This window comes from Galleria mellonella, unplaced genomic scaffold (assembly GCF_026898425.1).
Source record: "Galleria mellonella isolate WM207_F2 unplaced genomic scaffold, CSIRO_AGI_GalMel_v1 utg515, whole genome shotgun sequence".
Classification (NCBI taxonomy): Eukaryota; Metazoa; Arthropoda; class Insecta; order Lepidoptera; family Pyralidae; genus Galleria; species Galleria mellonella.
This window is the reverse complement of record NW_026442107.1, coordinates 1471105-1488299: the sequence shown is the minus strand read 5'-3', so window position 1 is coordinate 1488299 and position 17195 is coordinate 1471105. Positions and strand designations below refer to the sequence as shown.

General features: G+C 31.3%; 1 protein-coding gene across 1 annotated transcript; it reads right to left on the bottom strand.

Moving 5' to 3' along the window:
• Window positions 1-1791: 1791 nt before the first annotated feature.
• Window positions 1792-17046, bottom strand: LOC113522676 (protein obstructor-E). The gene is given in 6 exon segments (XM_026908441.3): window positions 1792-2515; window positions 3929-4139; window positions 4566-4754; window positions 5289-5498; window positions 16822-16891; window positions 16894-17046. Coding segments are annotated over 6 exon segments (966 nt in total). The 3' UTR covers window positions 1792-2382.
• Between the last annotated feature and the right edge of the window lie 149 nt (window positions 17047-17195).

Sequence of the window (17195 nt, the reverse complement as noted above, 5' to 3'; positions counted from 1 at the left end):
TCGTTGCTTTTCCTGCGTGAATCAGTACATGAAGTATCCTATGTGCTAAGTTTGGATTTATATCCAAACCTAACCTAACTGTGTATTTAATTTCATTAAAATCTGTTTAGTTGTTATCGCGTACCATCCATCAATACTAAGAAAGTTTCGCATTCATAATATTAATAAAATAATTAAGGATTTATTTCATAGTTTTGTTCTATAAAAAAGAACACTAGTACTGAGATATGTATAAATAAAAATAGTATGATTACTATTTCTCCTGTTCTCTGGACCCCAAACTAAAATACCCTCTGTCATAAGAATACGAACAAAGAACATTTGAACACTCAATTCAAAACAGTCAATCCCGAGTCTATTTAGAAAAGTTAATTTCATAAACTGCCCTGGACAATCCTTTTCATTTACATCCAAAAAAAAAACCACTAGGCCTAAGATGAAGCTGATTGGTTTTCTGAACTTTAGTTTTCATCTAATAAATATTGTTTTAATACTTACTATAAATAAACTAGAAACGTGATAAACTAAATAATTACGCAAAAGAAGAATATAAGTAATTTTATTTACATAAATCCGCATTAAAATACTATCTTAACTTAAATTTTACGTTTATGACTAAATCAACATGTATTTCGACACAGCACCAACATTTAAATGTTGGCACCATGTCAAGGTTATCTCTGAAAGTTCTTTTTGGCAACAGTAGTTCGAGATAAAATACTTTCGAAAACAAAATTCCTACTTTAGCAAATAAATACGTAACCGTGTGTACCTAACACACTAATATATCTTATACCGGTAAATCATAATATAGCACATTATAATTTCAACAGTATTTGGTTATTTACAATTTGGTGGCTGCAACCTCCTTTCAAAATACTTTTCGAAATTATTTTAGAAAAATGTGTACAATATTGCAACTATTTACAATACAATATGTTATTTAATGTGCTTTTTATTATTCCTAATTAACCAAAAAGTTTTAAAACAATCTCATTTTAAAGTAGAAGATATAAAACTTGAACCCCCAATTAATTTTTCTCTGAAATTAGTTGACGACACTGTCGCAGACTTTCGAAACTAAAAGCCTAGGCAATAAATAAAGTATCGAGCGCCTCTTCAGACAGAACGAACCTCAATTTTAAATTACTGACTTTCGAACGATTGTTATCGTTGGATGGTATTTTTGTTGACGTAACCTAATTTTATCTGAAGAGGCTTTATATCAAGTCATAAAGATTGAATTTCAGTCTGTCCTTGGAGCCGCTCCTTGTCATTCAGAATCCCAACTTCTTCAGTGCTTTCAGGTCGACATCGCCGTAGTAATCCTCGCTGTAAACCATTATAACAATTCAAAGACCAAGTCAGCAAGCAACAGATGTCATTTTTTTTTCGAATTTATTTGGCTGTGGCTTAGAATTTATCAGCCTTAGAAATGTATAGAAAAAAAAAAAAACTTTAGTCTATGGTTATAGAATATTCAGATTTTTATGCAACAATTACTGGCCAGTTACAATATAATATTATATAAGGTTTTAGTTAAGGAAAATTAAAAGAACATACCTGTAGGTGCCCATAGAGTGTCACAGTAGACCAATAAAATTGTTATAATATTATCAGGGAATAAGTAGACAGTTTAATTAGACAAAGAGAATGTCTAAAGGAACCAAGTAGATAATAAATGTTAATAGAAAGTGAATGCAATCAAAATGGAAACGGAGTGGGTGTGAAAGTAATTGTTAGAAAGACTGTGCAATAGTGCGAACTACATACAGAATAAATACAACAATATAATATTTTATATTTTTTTATTTATATTATCACTAAAAATAAACTTAAGTATTACAGTTTCTATCAAACAACAACACTCAGTCGCAGCGAAACAATTCAGTACAAAAATATTTACAAGGTCATGGTATTGATAAAGGATGATGGAGATGTAAATGTTTTCTATTTTACACAGAACTACTTTTAAATGCAAACCTGATCTTAAACTTTATTACATACAAAACATTGTGTACTCGTGACGGGCAAACTTACCACCGGTTTTGATAGCTATAGGATACTATCAAAACTATATTAAAATAAATATTTCTATCGCTGTATAATTTCATCTAATTTCCTAACCGGCCTCGTGAAACTGCATTAACATAAAGGCTACAACGTAAAAGTATTTGGCAACTTGAAACGAATACAAATACCCTCACTAAATTCGAATTTTAAATTTGAACCTGGAATACGATCTTCGCGCGCCAAAATCAAATTCCAATTATTTATCTGTATTGCCCGTATTGTTTTATTGATTTTGTTTTTGGCGCGCAAAGACGTTTGGTTTAGAATTCAAGATGTGAGTATTAAATGGTTAAGGTGGGGAAAATGGGTTTAGTTCTCCTTTTGGGGGCGAGGTTTGAGCTGCTTGGGCTGGGTAACGCGGGTCTGGCCATCTTGCTGGAGTCCAGCCAGGAGCTCGCTCTTGCGGATCGCCTTCAGATCCAAGTCACCGTAGTAGTCCTCGCTGAAAAGGTACGGGCACCTTACTGCCTTCCGCTTGCTACTATTCTTAATATTAGGTACGTATACTGCCTATTTTACGCATATAGACGGCTTTTATTTTCGAGCGAGTTTTACTGTATTATTACATCTAAGAGAATTGTGTAACAAAATCTCGTTCTTATGTGGCGATACTGAGTGAATTGCCTTGAAATACTAACCAGAATAATACCCGTTCGCTTTTCTAAGTAACGTTATGTAATGTTTGTTTTCCCTATATTATACACAACTAAATGATTAGGAGCAAAAAAATTCTTCGATAAGTGAACTGATCAACATATATAACATAATAACAATATTTTAACTCATTTGCGCAGTAATATATAAAATCTAACTTCTAAATCAGTATAAAATCTTTAAAAGTTAAATCAGATTAAATATATATATTTTATATGCAACTGAAGTAAATAATAATTTAAAAAACAACCTCTAAAGATAAGTCACATTTCAATATTGATACTTTGTCGAATTGGCAGAACCGGGCAATAATAGGCATAACAGGTAATGGTATTGACAGCTTAAAGTATTTATATAAGTACAGTTAAGGATCTAGCATGGTTTGAGATATGTTTGCATGAAACAAACGGTCATTACCATATGAAGCCGTTACGCACCGGTCGACAGTGACCACGGTCGCCCGAATAAGTATGACGCTCATATAATGCCCGTTGAAATTTGTCTTAAGTTATGTTAATGTCAATACTGGCCTAAATATGTTGTAACAGCTCCAAACCACATTTACCTTCAGGTATTTAGGTGGGCGATAAATTCTTAAACAGTGTACTGCGTCAATTTTTATATAATAAATTATACACCTATACTTCTATGTTTGCTTATTGTACGAATCAAGTGCAACTGAACTGTGGTAATTTCAAGAACGAGTGCAGAAGAAATGTTAGTCACAAGGTTGACATTGGTTGCTTGGAAGTGGTTACTGGGTTCTGATATTAAAATATTTATATAATGGGTTATTGTACTGATACACCAAATGTTTACATAGATGCTGTCACACTATTAAATGAAAAATAATTATATATAATGTAATATATCTAATTAATAAATATATATATTTATAATACGCATCGATAAAAAGATGGTGTGTCAGTTAAGACAAAGTGTTAACTATACCTCGAGAGATTGATCAAACACCACAGAGCCAGTGAGTTTGAAAAGGATCGTTGTATATTTAAATTTAAAATTCAAGACTCAAAAAACACAAATGTCTGACCTAATTGATAAGACTTCTATATAAACAGCAGTAAACAAGCAAAAAGTGAAGTACTATGTTCATGTGATGTGACACACAAGGCGAGATGGTGACTTATTCGATTAAATCAGACATCCAATAAGATTATGTAAAAGAAAAAACTAAACTCACCATCCAGGCACTTCCTCGGGATCTTCGCAGTTGCCTGTGCCATCAGAATCGCCGATCTTGAAGACAGTTCCGATGGGGCAACCGTACTCACGGGCAACGCCTTCAAGGCAGATATAGTATTTTCTGCAGTCTTCTGGGTGCGCGTGGCGGCTGAAGGAGCCGGCGTTGGAAACTTCACCAGGCGCAGGGCAAGAGAAACCGTTCGCTACTTCTGGGAAACACCAGAAAAGGTTACGTGAATGAAAAGTGCGGAAGGCGAAATCAAACAGATGAGTAACAGCTGTGCAGAGTCGGAGGAAATTCGCTGAAAGAGATTGGTGCATTAAAGTAAATGTGCTTATAGTAACGTTCAGAGAATTGTGACGTCAGAGAAATGAAACACAATAATAAATTCAATATAAGTATCTACCAAACTAAAACTGTTTGTTACAATTTTGATATTGACGTACAAAATTTTGAGATTATGCATGACTTTAAAATGTCAGATTATCAAAATATTAATACTAGTCACTAATCAAATATGTAATGTTCGTGATATTAGAACAGTTATCACTTTGTTTGCCAGTTTTTATAATACACAGAATCAAAATTTGTTAATAAATACATATATGTATATATTGTGGTTTCTGAAACGTACCCTCGTTCTTGCATTCTGGAACCTGGTCAGCCCACATGCACACACGAGATTCTCTGTCGTAGGCAAGTCCAGGGCTGCACTGGTAGCGGGAAGCTTCACCATTCCAGCAGTTCCAGAATACGTCACACTTGGCTGCGTCGGCGAAGATACCATACAACCTTTCGCAATGAGGAGTTGAAATAGGTGGCTCTGTTGAATAAACATGGAAAATTTATGTTGCAACCATAGTCGACCTTTAAAATTAAAGCAAAAATCCATTCTCGTGATGTCAAGATCATGTTTCGACATGAAGGATATAATTAATAGCGATCCTAAAATGGCTTGAGAAAAAATGATGAACAGGTACAAAAAGTATTCGTTTATTTATTATGGTGAACAAAAAACAAGGAGTGGTTCTAGTTCAAGGCTAGTATTTCTATCTTGTTTATGCAGTCTATATACATATACATATATGACAATATTACAACAGTGACACGTCGCCAGTGCGTAAAATGTTCAGTTGACCTTCTAACCACATCCTGGTTTTATTATAAAGATTAGAGATTATGTTATGCAAATTAAAGTAACCTTGACCGAAGATATTTTTAGATTTGTATAGATTCCCTGTTACTACGCGATAGAAAATAACATACCAAAAATATAAGAAGTCTAATATACATATTGAACAGACAATATTGTTAATACGAAAATTTTCGTTATCAGACAAGACAAAGTTGAACTTACCAAGTTGCGTCCTCTCCCCACATTCAACATTGTGGAGGTAGTCGCAGTTTTCTGTGAGGTATTTGGAGTCAGTGGCGTCGAAAGCTAAACCGTTCCCACAGGTCTTCAGTTCTGCAACTCCATTGTCACACTTCCAATATTTGTCGCAAGAGATGTGATGAGGGTAGAAGCCAAAGTCATCTGGACATTTGAAGCTTTCTTGGGCGGCCGCTGTAAATATAACGGAGTATTAATTATTGATAGTAATAGATACAAGAGAATAAAAACTACCTATCATGTATAATGAGAGTAATTCTACTTATGTTCGTTCGAACATTTCGACAATATGTCTGATAAAAGAATAATTAAATAGGTATATATGTATAATCCGAAAGTAGAAAAGCACAGATGATACCAGGGAAAGTTTGTACTGTACGGCTTTGGAATGCTCTACCAGTTTCCATACGAAGTATAAAATGTCTGGTTACTTTTAAAACAAAAGTTAAGGACTTTTATTTAAGCAAGTTGTCATCTCCTTAATATGTTTATATGTCTGCTTAGCATACTTATTTCTTGCATATTTTTCGTGAACGTTTATATGCATGTATGTATATGTGTGTATGTATGTGTATGTGTATATGTATGTATATGTGTGTGTATGTATATGTATGTGTATATGTATATATATGTATATATAATAATAAGTAAGGATAATTTTTATATTATTATATGTATTACATATCCCATATCTAGAACTAACAAATTTTTTTATCATGCCTCCTACCAAATTGTTTATAATTACTCCTCTCCATCCAAAGGTTGCCTGGAAGAGATCGCTCTTAGCGATAAGGTCGCCCATTGTTTTCTCATTGTGATTATTTCTTGTGATTGTTTGTATTTATAATAAGTTTACTGTTGTAATCTTTTGGAGGAAACAATAAAGAGTATCTATCTATCTATCTATCTAAAGTATCTTGATTAGAGATACCGTATATTATCTGAGAGTTGGATCAAACTCTTCAAAACTGAGATATATGCATAGAAAGTATTATGAAAGTGGATAAAGCGACAGGTATAAATAAGGATAAAAGTCCTTGATTGTCAAATATCTGCCTACTTCGTAAGGTACTTTGCGTAAAAATAGATAGACTAACTAGTTACTAATTAATATTATAATAATTTTCTTTCATTCTAAAAAGTTCTAGTCCATCGAAGATTCTATCTAATTATCATTAAATTTCGAAATACATTATAATATTAGCTTTGATTATCTCAAGCGACCTTGTCAACTTGTTTTCCAATATTTCCATAATTTTGCATTAAATCGTATATCAGGGTCGAGATGCTTAACAAAATATTATAAATTATCAATATAAAGCATAATACGATATGAAGAAATATAAACACGAGTCTTCTTGAATTTTAATTAAAATTTCAAAATAAACCACCAAGGGGTTTGCAAAGCGCTAATGGCGCTCAACTTATTTTGCAACATACTGGTCTGGGGCAGGGCCGCTCTTTCTCCGAGGTATGCGACACGACAAACCCGTGTTAAGCAACACGGTACAGTTGTCACCACGCCTTATTGGCACATTTGTTGTGGTTTTGACTAATTGTAGGCACGCGCGGCGCACGCACTCTGCCATTGTTTTTGCGGAAATTGGTTAACCGGTAATCCAAATCTACTATTACTTCATCGTTACGATTTATTCATCGTTACAAACATTTACCACCTTCTGACGTAAGTCATTAATTGTCTACTATTGAACACAAACTTTTCCCATTGACATTTATTAAGAACAATTTTGAACTGCCTATGTTTAAATTACTACTAGTAAAAATGGTACCAGAATTAAATTAATTTTTTTAGAGCTAATTAGAAATGAAATTAGAACGTAATATTACATTACTTGCATAAATTTCACATAAATGCTACTATTAACTTAATAACAAAATATTTAGGTAATAGTTGTACAACGCATTTCCTTTTTAGTAAACATTCCAATTAAAGATAATGTATTTTAACCAAAAGAAGCTCATTTTATTATGTATCTGCTATAAAATATATTTTCTTACAAACCCTTTGAATTCTAATATTTTAACTAAGATTTGGCTTATTATTTCTGATATTATGGATAAAATATAATTAATTACTACAATATGTACTGAAAAATCACTATTAATAAAATTCAATATTATTTTGTGATAAAAACAGTAATCGTTTATGTCATATTACATCACGTATGCCAACGGCTACCCACACCGGTTGACATTTGCGCCGGCTACATCCAGGAAAGCAACTCATCTGTGCAGTTTTGCAATAAACTCTCTCGGAATTTGTTTACACGTACATAAGAAAACAAGAGATTGTGTAAAATTACTTATTATGACACACTTGCATTTTTAATAAGAAAAATTTCGCATAACTTATTAAAAAAAAAAACTGGTTTGTATTTCTCATTAGTAAATTCCATACAAACTTTCATATCCTATTCAAACTCTTTAGGAGACAAATTTTGAAAGATTCTTACTTAACGCTAACCTACACTATGTAAGAAATTTCTGTGCTAAAATTTTATGGATTTTAATTGTGTGAAGCATATTAAATGACGTTTAACATACAGGTACATATAAAACTGTAATCTGCTAATATACTAGTCGTGTGAAGTGATGCTCTCTTTATTTATGAATTTCTAAGACATTTCGATACACATGAAATTCTTTGATATTATTCAAAGATAACTTCGCGGGTCCTCCGATAGACAAAACAAATGAGAACAAAAATTTTGTTCGGACTGTTTAGCTACTAGATCAAACATGTTTTTCTGTGTAACATTTTTTTTTCTAAAATGACTAATGAAACGTATATATTTTGTGTACATATAATATATCAAAATATTACAATAACTTGCAATTGTATCAGTACTAAATGTTTAAAGTATCGAATCGCGTCAATATTGCGACACGAACATACGTTGTTGTGAAAATATCGCTAATTACTTTATGTAATCGCCATGGACTCATTGGTTTTGAGTTCATATCGATCTTACAAAATGAAACTGTATAGTATAGTCTAGATAGATTCATAACATGATTTCACATATCTAGACATTGAGTAAATATAGTTTCTTTTTCTTTTCATTATAATTATTTCCAAGTATTTACTACTATCCATTAAAATTCTTATTTATTACCATTGTTTACCTATTCCATTATTACAAAGGTCCATATTTTTTAAAAACATACAATTCTTTCAAGCTCTAGATAAAATAAAATTACTAACGGACATATGATATTGTGACTAAAATAATTATGTTTATTAGATTCATGTAATATTTCTTTAAAACCATTCTATATCGAGAGATAAATATTTAAGTGTAATGAATTAATTAGACACAATAATTTTATATAACAATTTTAAAGCATCGATCCCTCGAACAAATCATCTATATACATAGTATTTGTAGTCTAGACAACCTTTCTTATTTTATTGAATAAATCGAGGTAAGCTAGTGCCCACTGCATACCTGAAATTCTTTACGAATGAGCGAACTTGTTATTTTATAAATAACAACGAATTTTACTCGAGCATTCACATATAGGATAATGTTAAATTATTTTATGTTCAATTGATCGATGTATCAAATATTGTATTCATGATTTAATACATATTATTATTTTTTCCTGTTCATTTGTCTAATTCACGTAATATAAGCTCTGTTAAGTTAATTAACTACATCGCGTTGTGAAATACAATTAGAACTATTTGTTTTATTATTTATCTCTAAATGTGTATTAATATTTTAAAGTTTTTTATATAATATTTATACGAAGGTGACAAACAAGTATGTCAATTATTAAAATAGATTATGACTGAAATAAATATAAATTTTTATTATATGTAAATTTTTAACAGAATGTTAGATGTTAAAATACATGTTTATTTACTTTCTTTACAATCAACGGAGTGCAATAATCATAGTAATAAATGATAGACATCTACACCTCATCTGTCAAAATGAACACTTCAAATTTATTATTTCCGCTATAAAAATTGATGAGAATGAATAGTGCAGTAATTTAAAACTTAGTTGTTTAATATAATGTTGCAACTTCACTAGTTTTCACGATATAACTATAACTATTAAGTTATATGACAAACTATCGTTCCGCCCCGTCTTCACATGGGTAGATAAATAGAAAAATAAATATGTTATATTAACATAATATGCCAATTTCCGATACTTTGGGTTGATTTTTCAAAATCAGTTGAGTAGTTTCTGAATTTATCCATTAAAAATAATCCTCACATATAACATACAAATAAAAAATCAAATTTTCTCTATAATATTGTATTATAGAAGTATACATTAGTAACCAGTCCCAGCTATGCACAATTTTTTTATACAATATATCTCTATTATTTTTAAAAATTTTGCCCTTTTTTTTAAAATGTTATTTTACAAACTGTGTGTGTCGATTCCGATAAAATGTTAACTAACAAAAAGAACCATATATATTTCTTGTAATTATATTAGTTTAAATGACGATCTTAGTAGTGTAGTAGTAGCTTAAGACACTGTCTTAACCTTCGATGGCCGCGGTTTCATCTCCGTACAATAAATCAATTGTCTTTATTAATTTATCAAATTTGAATTTTCATATCATCTTGATTCAAATAGATGTACAAGCATTTTAAAATCGTTATTTTTTTATGAATTTAGGTTTCGGAAAGTTGTTATCTGCGAAAAAACTTACAACAAACTCATTAGTTACTCTTTTAAATCTCTGTTAACATTAAATGTATTTAATTTTATTTAAATGTACGACGTCTAATAGTAAAAACATGCTCATTAAAAAGCCCGTGTGATCGACGAACACCATGTACATTTGTCATTCGGGTAATCGTTTCGAGTGTTTTTAATAACAATTTTACATTTTATGAAAAGTTAGATCCAAGATATACTTGGATATCTATTATAACGTTTAATTTCCATTTCCATGAAAGACTTATTAACTTTTCCTAAATTATACAGTATCTTTTAATTTGTACCTAATGCTAAGATTACTAAGATCGCTTTATTTTTCGTCTAGACACTTCCTATTCATTTGTCTAATTCACGTAGTACAAACTGTTTGGAAATACATTGCGGTGTTAAATACGGTGAGAGCTATTTGTTTTACTGACCTCATCCATTGATACATTATACTTTAAGTCTGTATAGATCGGTGTCATCAGATCTAGAGGAGGTGCGCAAACGTGACCAGCTGTGACATTGCGTAAGCCCGTGTCACCAGAGCCCTGTGCGGTCGCGTGCGTCTGCGCACTTGTGTGACAGATTATCGAATCGAGCTGCCTTGTCATAACGCATGATATAACATTTGTATACAGATATAGAATATCAGGATTTGTTACAAATATGCACTATTTCATGTATTCACGAAGACTAATATAGTAACGACGTATATAAGACCTAATAGAGAACACTGTCCCAACTCAAAAACTTAAAGTTATAAATTTATTTTCGAATTCAACAAATCAATTTTCAGTCTGTTTGATTAAAAAAAAATATAAATGTAATTAAGCTTAAAGAAATGTGTTTATGGAGTGGAAATAAAACGGAATAAAAATATATATATTATGTAAAAATATATATATTATCTGAATATTTATAATACATAATATATACTATATTACTGTATAATACATAATATAACTAAATAACACTATATAATATGTAGAAAGTGGGATTTCCTGCTAATAAATAGATTATTTATATTCGCTCCTTGAACTTTGCTTCCGAATTTTATAACTGATAATAATGTTACTCAAACATTACATAAATATTATTTAACAGATAACAAAGGTCGTATGTTAAGTAATGTATGTGAGAACATAATTGTTGACCCACCGAACAATTTCGAATGTGGGTGGAACTTTCGATTTCTTCAGCACTGATGCTCCCGCGCCTATACTCGTGCATTGAGCAATCCGGCTCACGACTGACCTTTATCTTTTGTTTTTTCAAACCGAACTATCTGATTTATATTACATTTGCATAGAATGATTATTTAAAATAGATGACTGTTTAAGCATACATTAATATTTGAGTTAATTAATTCAACGAAGTATCACAATTAAGTATGTTAATCGAATCAATGCGAGTATGCAATTAAGCAAATTACTATTTACTGACAAAGCGCAAGATATAAGTATAAAATAGCTAACGATTTCACGTCTAATTGAGACAATATCAATGTCATCTAGCTCAGTATTACGATCGCTTTCGTTCACAGTCAACAAGCAAGTACGCTGGGAAAGCCAATAAAAGAACCCAACAACACGCAACGTCTTTCTCTTAGAGTAATTTCTTTAATTGTGATCTACGAGGTACGATTATCCACACCTGACATGACTGGCCCGCGCTGACGTAACATTTAAAACAGCATTAGATAACTATTGTTGAACACACGCCGGTGAAAGTTCGTGTGCTCTCGTTTTTTGTTATTTTATGATCACGATACGTTTATAGTAACTAGTCAATGATGTTGTTTTATCTAAGCCTATCAAGTTGTCCTTGATTTATTGTTATATAAACTTATACTATTGTACGAATGATCACGGATATAATTGTATAGATAAATTTATGTATTATGTATGGTCTAAAAGTATAATATTTGCAGTGACATTATATGTAACACGACGCTACCTCGATTATAATATCAGACACATAATACATGAGCAAAGGTTTTTAATTAAAAAAAAATCATGACCATATTGATAAACATATGTAGATAAAAATGCAATGAAATTGAGAAACTCCTTTTATAGATTCTATTAATTCTATTAACAAGTCATTTTTTGTTTGTAATTTTTTCTATGTTATCATGTGTTTAACGTTTATAATTTGGCTCGTCATAGCAGCTTTGCTTGATACTCTCCGATTAATTAATCAATAAATTTTGCATAGTATCGTTTGAGGTACATTGCAGCCTCGCGATCGACATAATTATATTAAATAATTCCAAACTAGACTTCTAATTTTAATTCTTGCACGTTTACAGTAAATACCTGCCTGACATAATAAATGTTTTTAAAATTCTTTGTGTAGCTGCGTAGTCGATACGTAATAGTTATGTAAAGCAATTCAATTTCATAGTGGCATTTCGGAGCATCTGTTACATTTTGATGTATTATATTTCTCTCAAATATGATGTGTCTTGTATAACACTATAATACAGCATACATTTACTACGTACTTAACACATATTTTATGTGTTTTTATATGTTACAACCATCTTCCGTTGCTCTGTTAATTTTAACTGCTTCGTTATTTCTTCAATGGTGTTTTTATATTTATTTTCTTCATCTTATGTATACCTTTGAAATAATAAATATAAAATATTTAATAGCATTATGCAATATGAACATACTGCATTTCAATATAAATAACATGATCGATATTATGTTCTGTTTATATATTTAAATACTGTAATTATATATTATTATTCAACAATATCTAATTACTTTTATATATTGTTAAATAATAATATACTTTTATTAAAATTATACACGGAAACATACGAGTCAAACATTGACCCCTAAAATTATTATACATTGTATTGACAGCTACAAGAAACTGAAGAGAAGGACAAAAGAAGCCACCGATACCGGTAAAGGATGTATCTTAAAAAAAAAAAAAACACAATACGTAGGGCTAACAAGAGGTTATTTATATCGTTTGGTTGAAGGACAGACAGTCACCATTCAGTACAATGCTGCCTCGAAACAAGTTTATGTGAGAAATACAATACCTACCTGTGAACTAAAGAGAAACAGTGAGAAAATCGGAGAAAATCTAAAAACGATTGTTTTTCATACTCGATTTTATTAACTTTCTCGATTGTATCGATTCATTTACATATTAGAACCATGTTTCACATAAACAATGCAGTTTTGTTTCATAATCTTGTTTACAATCTATATATTTTCTAATAATTCATATTGTGATACATTGTATTTAGCTCAGGATAAGAATAGATGTGCTAGAATCAATGATGCATTGTCTAAGGCCTAAGAACACAGTCGTACCGTGAGATAGCATTGTTAAAAGAATTTTGCCATTTAGTTTCCGTTGTATTGTTCAGAAGCAAAATTGTTAATTACTTGTATGTTTCCGGTGGTTGTAATTGACCTCTTACATAATTAATATAAGGCCTTAATCTTTGAGAGATGACCTTAGAATAATATGTATTGGCATAGAATAGCTGAATCTTAATTCATTTTTATTTATTGTGCAAATGAGTATATGGGCAACAAAATTTTTAATTTTGTTCATTATTATGACAATATATTATTATTATATGATGATTATTTTTAAAATTGTTTTCTTTTGACAAACAATCTGATGGCCCACCTGATGGAAAGCGATAATAGTCGACTATAGACATCAACGTGTGATTTTTACGTGTAAGTTTTCATCAAAACTTGCAAACATTTGTTCCTTAGCTTATTATTTGTTTGTCTAACTGGCTGAGTCATAAATTCAGTCACATTTAATCTCTCGATTAGAATTAGATATTTCGTCATAGTTTAATACTTATGGGCAAAAAATGTACATTTGTTATTATTGAGATAGGTAGGTGTTATTTCATTGTTTAACCTGTTCACTTTTTTTTGTCATTTGAATAAAATTTTAATAACAGATTTGTACTAATCAAGCTTATAGTAAGACTATATAATATAAATTTTTGAAACATCGAATTTACAAATCTATTTAAGATGACTTTTCGGTATGATAAAATACCGAATTAATAGATAATTAGTTTCTTCGCAATTAGCAATTTCTATAAAACTAATAATTATATGTATTGTTATCGTCACCTTAATTTTGTTCTGTTTATTTGAAACTCAATGACTATTTTTTTCCTCTTCTATAGATCTCTATTAATAGTCATACTTGAAAACACTCAGCTTGTTCTCTTTAACACAATTTATCCACATATTATTATTATAACTTTATATTGTTCAATTACTCTATTAATCTTATATTTGTCTTTTCAAATACATATAAACATCAATAATGTGATAATCGTGTCCATGCGCATTCATGCTGAATCATTTTCACCTTGTTATCTTTTTTTTTTCACGTGAAATTTGTGCACGCACCGCGAGCTTGGATAATTGAATAGCTTCACGCTCAATAACACTATGAATATTTGATTGCGTAGTACATATCGTTTATTATCTATCTCTCAACGGCTGTACGGTATAACTTTTTTTTTTTATTAGAAAACGCTCAAAATATTGGGACTTGCGTAATACTCGTGCGCACTGCGCTTCGTGAGAACTGAATACGTGTTGAAAATTCTAAACAATACTATAATCATATCTATCAAAGTCAAGGCAGAACATCCTGTCAGACATACTCTTAATATTTTACTCAAGCCTCTAACACTGTTGCTTTTGTGACGGATGCAACATTTTATTCCGGGTCGTTGCCCGCGAAATTAAGGCTCTCGTCAATTAATACGAATATGTAAGTGTTTCCATATATTACTTCACATACATTCAGTAATAACTTCTCGGATTACGATATTGTTTATTCTTTCAAACTTTGAACAGGAAACACCTTGAATATCTCGCGACAAATGTTGTGTACTTGGACATTATATCTACTATTACTTCCGTTGCTGAATCTCTGATTTGTTATTTCTTAATTAATTAATTATATTTTCGACTATACAATATTGATCAGTTGCCATGTACTCCCGGCATAGAATGGGTCACCTCTTCCCTTCCCGCAGGTGACGTAAGAGGCGACTAAAGGAATTTGACGATCGAAGAATAGGCAACAGTGCTCCTCTTAAAACATCGCCAAAAACTAATGCGGTTGCCAACCTGCCTGCCAAGAGTGATAACTACTCGCAATGTTCTCTTTTATGGGGAAGTCCTATTCAACAATGAACAGCTAACGGCTGATATAATGATGATGATGATAATGAACATTATTCAAAATACTTATACATTATTCCACAGTTTTTATTGAAATATTTTTATTATTTATACATGCGACCAGTTTCGAAACTTACACGTATTTAACAGTGTATATTTTCATTAATACCAAGTCATGTTCACATACATTTTACAATGGGGTATCAAATGGGTACTCGATAAATCAATTATAATAGATACATTACGACAGGAGCATGTGTGCCGTAACCTAGAATATATATTATAAGCCCAGGGCCATGTTAATACTCGTTACGAAAAACCATAGTAATCGTTGTGAAACCTGTTTTAAATTTGATTTGCATTAATTATTCTAGTTACTCAAGTTATTTATTTTTCAATTAAAAATGTCATGAGAATTTTATTAATATAATAAAATTGTAACTAAACGATATATGTACAATGGATGATATTTAAAAAAATATTGTGAGCGATCTAAATAAGATCAATGTATAGCAAAAGCCATATTGTTTTTTTTTTTTTTTAATTTTATTTCTATATTTATAGGTGTCTTTATTTTAGTGTCACATAAAAACTACTGCACGAAATTGGATGCAATTGCATTACTAAATCTATAACTTAAAATCCGGTAACTGTATCATCTTGATACTTTATCTATTGGTCTATTTAATTAAATTTTCTATTTCTGAAATCCACGCGTACGATATTATTAAATTGAGAGACAAGGTGAATTATAATAGTATTATGAAATGTTATGCAGAATTTTATTGACATTATTAAGCTTTCATCGATTTAAATTACAAAACGAAGTGAAAGTGAATAATATAAGGCAAGTTCAAGTTACTTTCAGATCAAAACATATACCTATTTAGTGGACTATATTCATATGTAACTGATTATTAAATAAAAAAAAAAAACATTATTACTCTAGTTATAAAAGTCACATATTAATATTATAATTTTGAAATTCTGTAAAAATGTATACATGTTTGTTAGTGAATCGCAGAGAAATATATAAAAAACAATGTAATAAAATCTTGTGCAGAGACGAACCATATCCTGAATTAATGTATAATTTATCCACTTTCATTCGGGCAAAACCGTACGATACAAGTGGTCTAGTCAAAAGTGCATGTGCAACAAAAATGCTGAGAATATTGAATCAGATGTAATTTTTCATAATTCCATATTACTTATTCCATTCGTTACTAGATAAGTATTATTTTATTCATGACAACGTTTAAACGAATCGAACAAAATAATACTAATGAACTGATCAGTATAGTGCTGAGATTTTCCGAGGTCAACGACATGTTGCAGAAATACCACTCTATGTAAAATATGTGAGACCGCACTAAAAAGTTATCGTTACACCACATTGATTGCAATTTCTCTCAACACTTTTGTTGCGCGTGCACAGTTGCGACGGTTCAGTGTGGAAACTTGTCGATCACACTCCAGCTCCGCGATATGCCACAGTGATATCGGTTCTCATGTTCGAGTAACAAGCACTAGTACCGCTGGACACCAGTTCCGTTCGGCTCGCGTGGCCGCACCCTAAATGTTTGGAATGCTACGTACCCACGGCGAGGGCGGCTGCTAGCACTACTAAACACCGTGAATTCATCTTTGAACTGTAAGTCCTTGCACAGGAGAAGTGGACACTATTACGTTCGAGCACAGACTGCGAGCGGGTGAATGGGCGGCAGAGGCTTTTATATTGGGTAGGCGTACGCGCAGCGGTGAAAAGCGGCGGCCGCGGAGGGTGCCGCTCGCGGGGTTGCGGCCCATCCCGTGACGAAACATACAAATTAGCACCTCGATGTCTCAGCTATTTGGCAGCAACCGTATTTTAAATGAAATGAACTTAAATTATAGAAGCCACAATTTAAAAAGTAACTAAGAGTAAATGTGCCAATGACATTTTTCGCTCTTTCTTCGTAACTGTCTTGGAC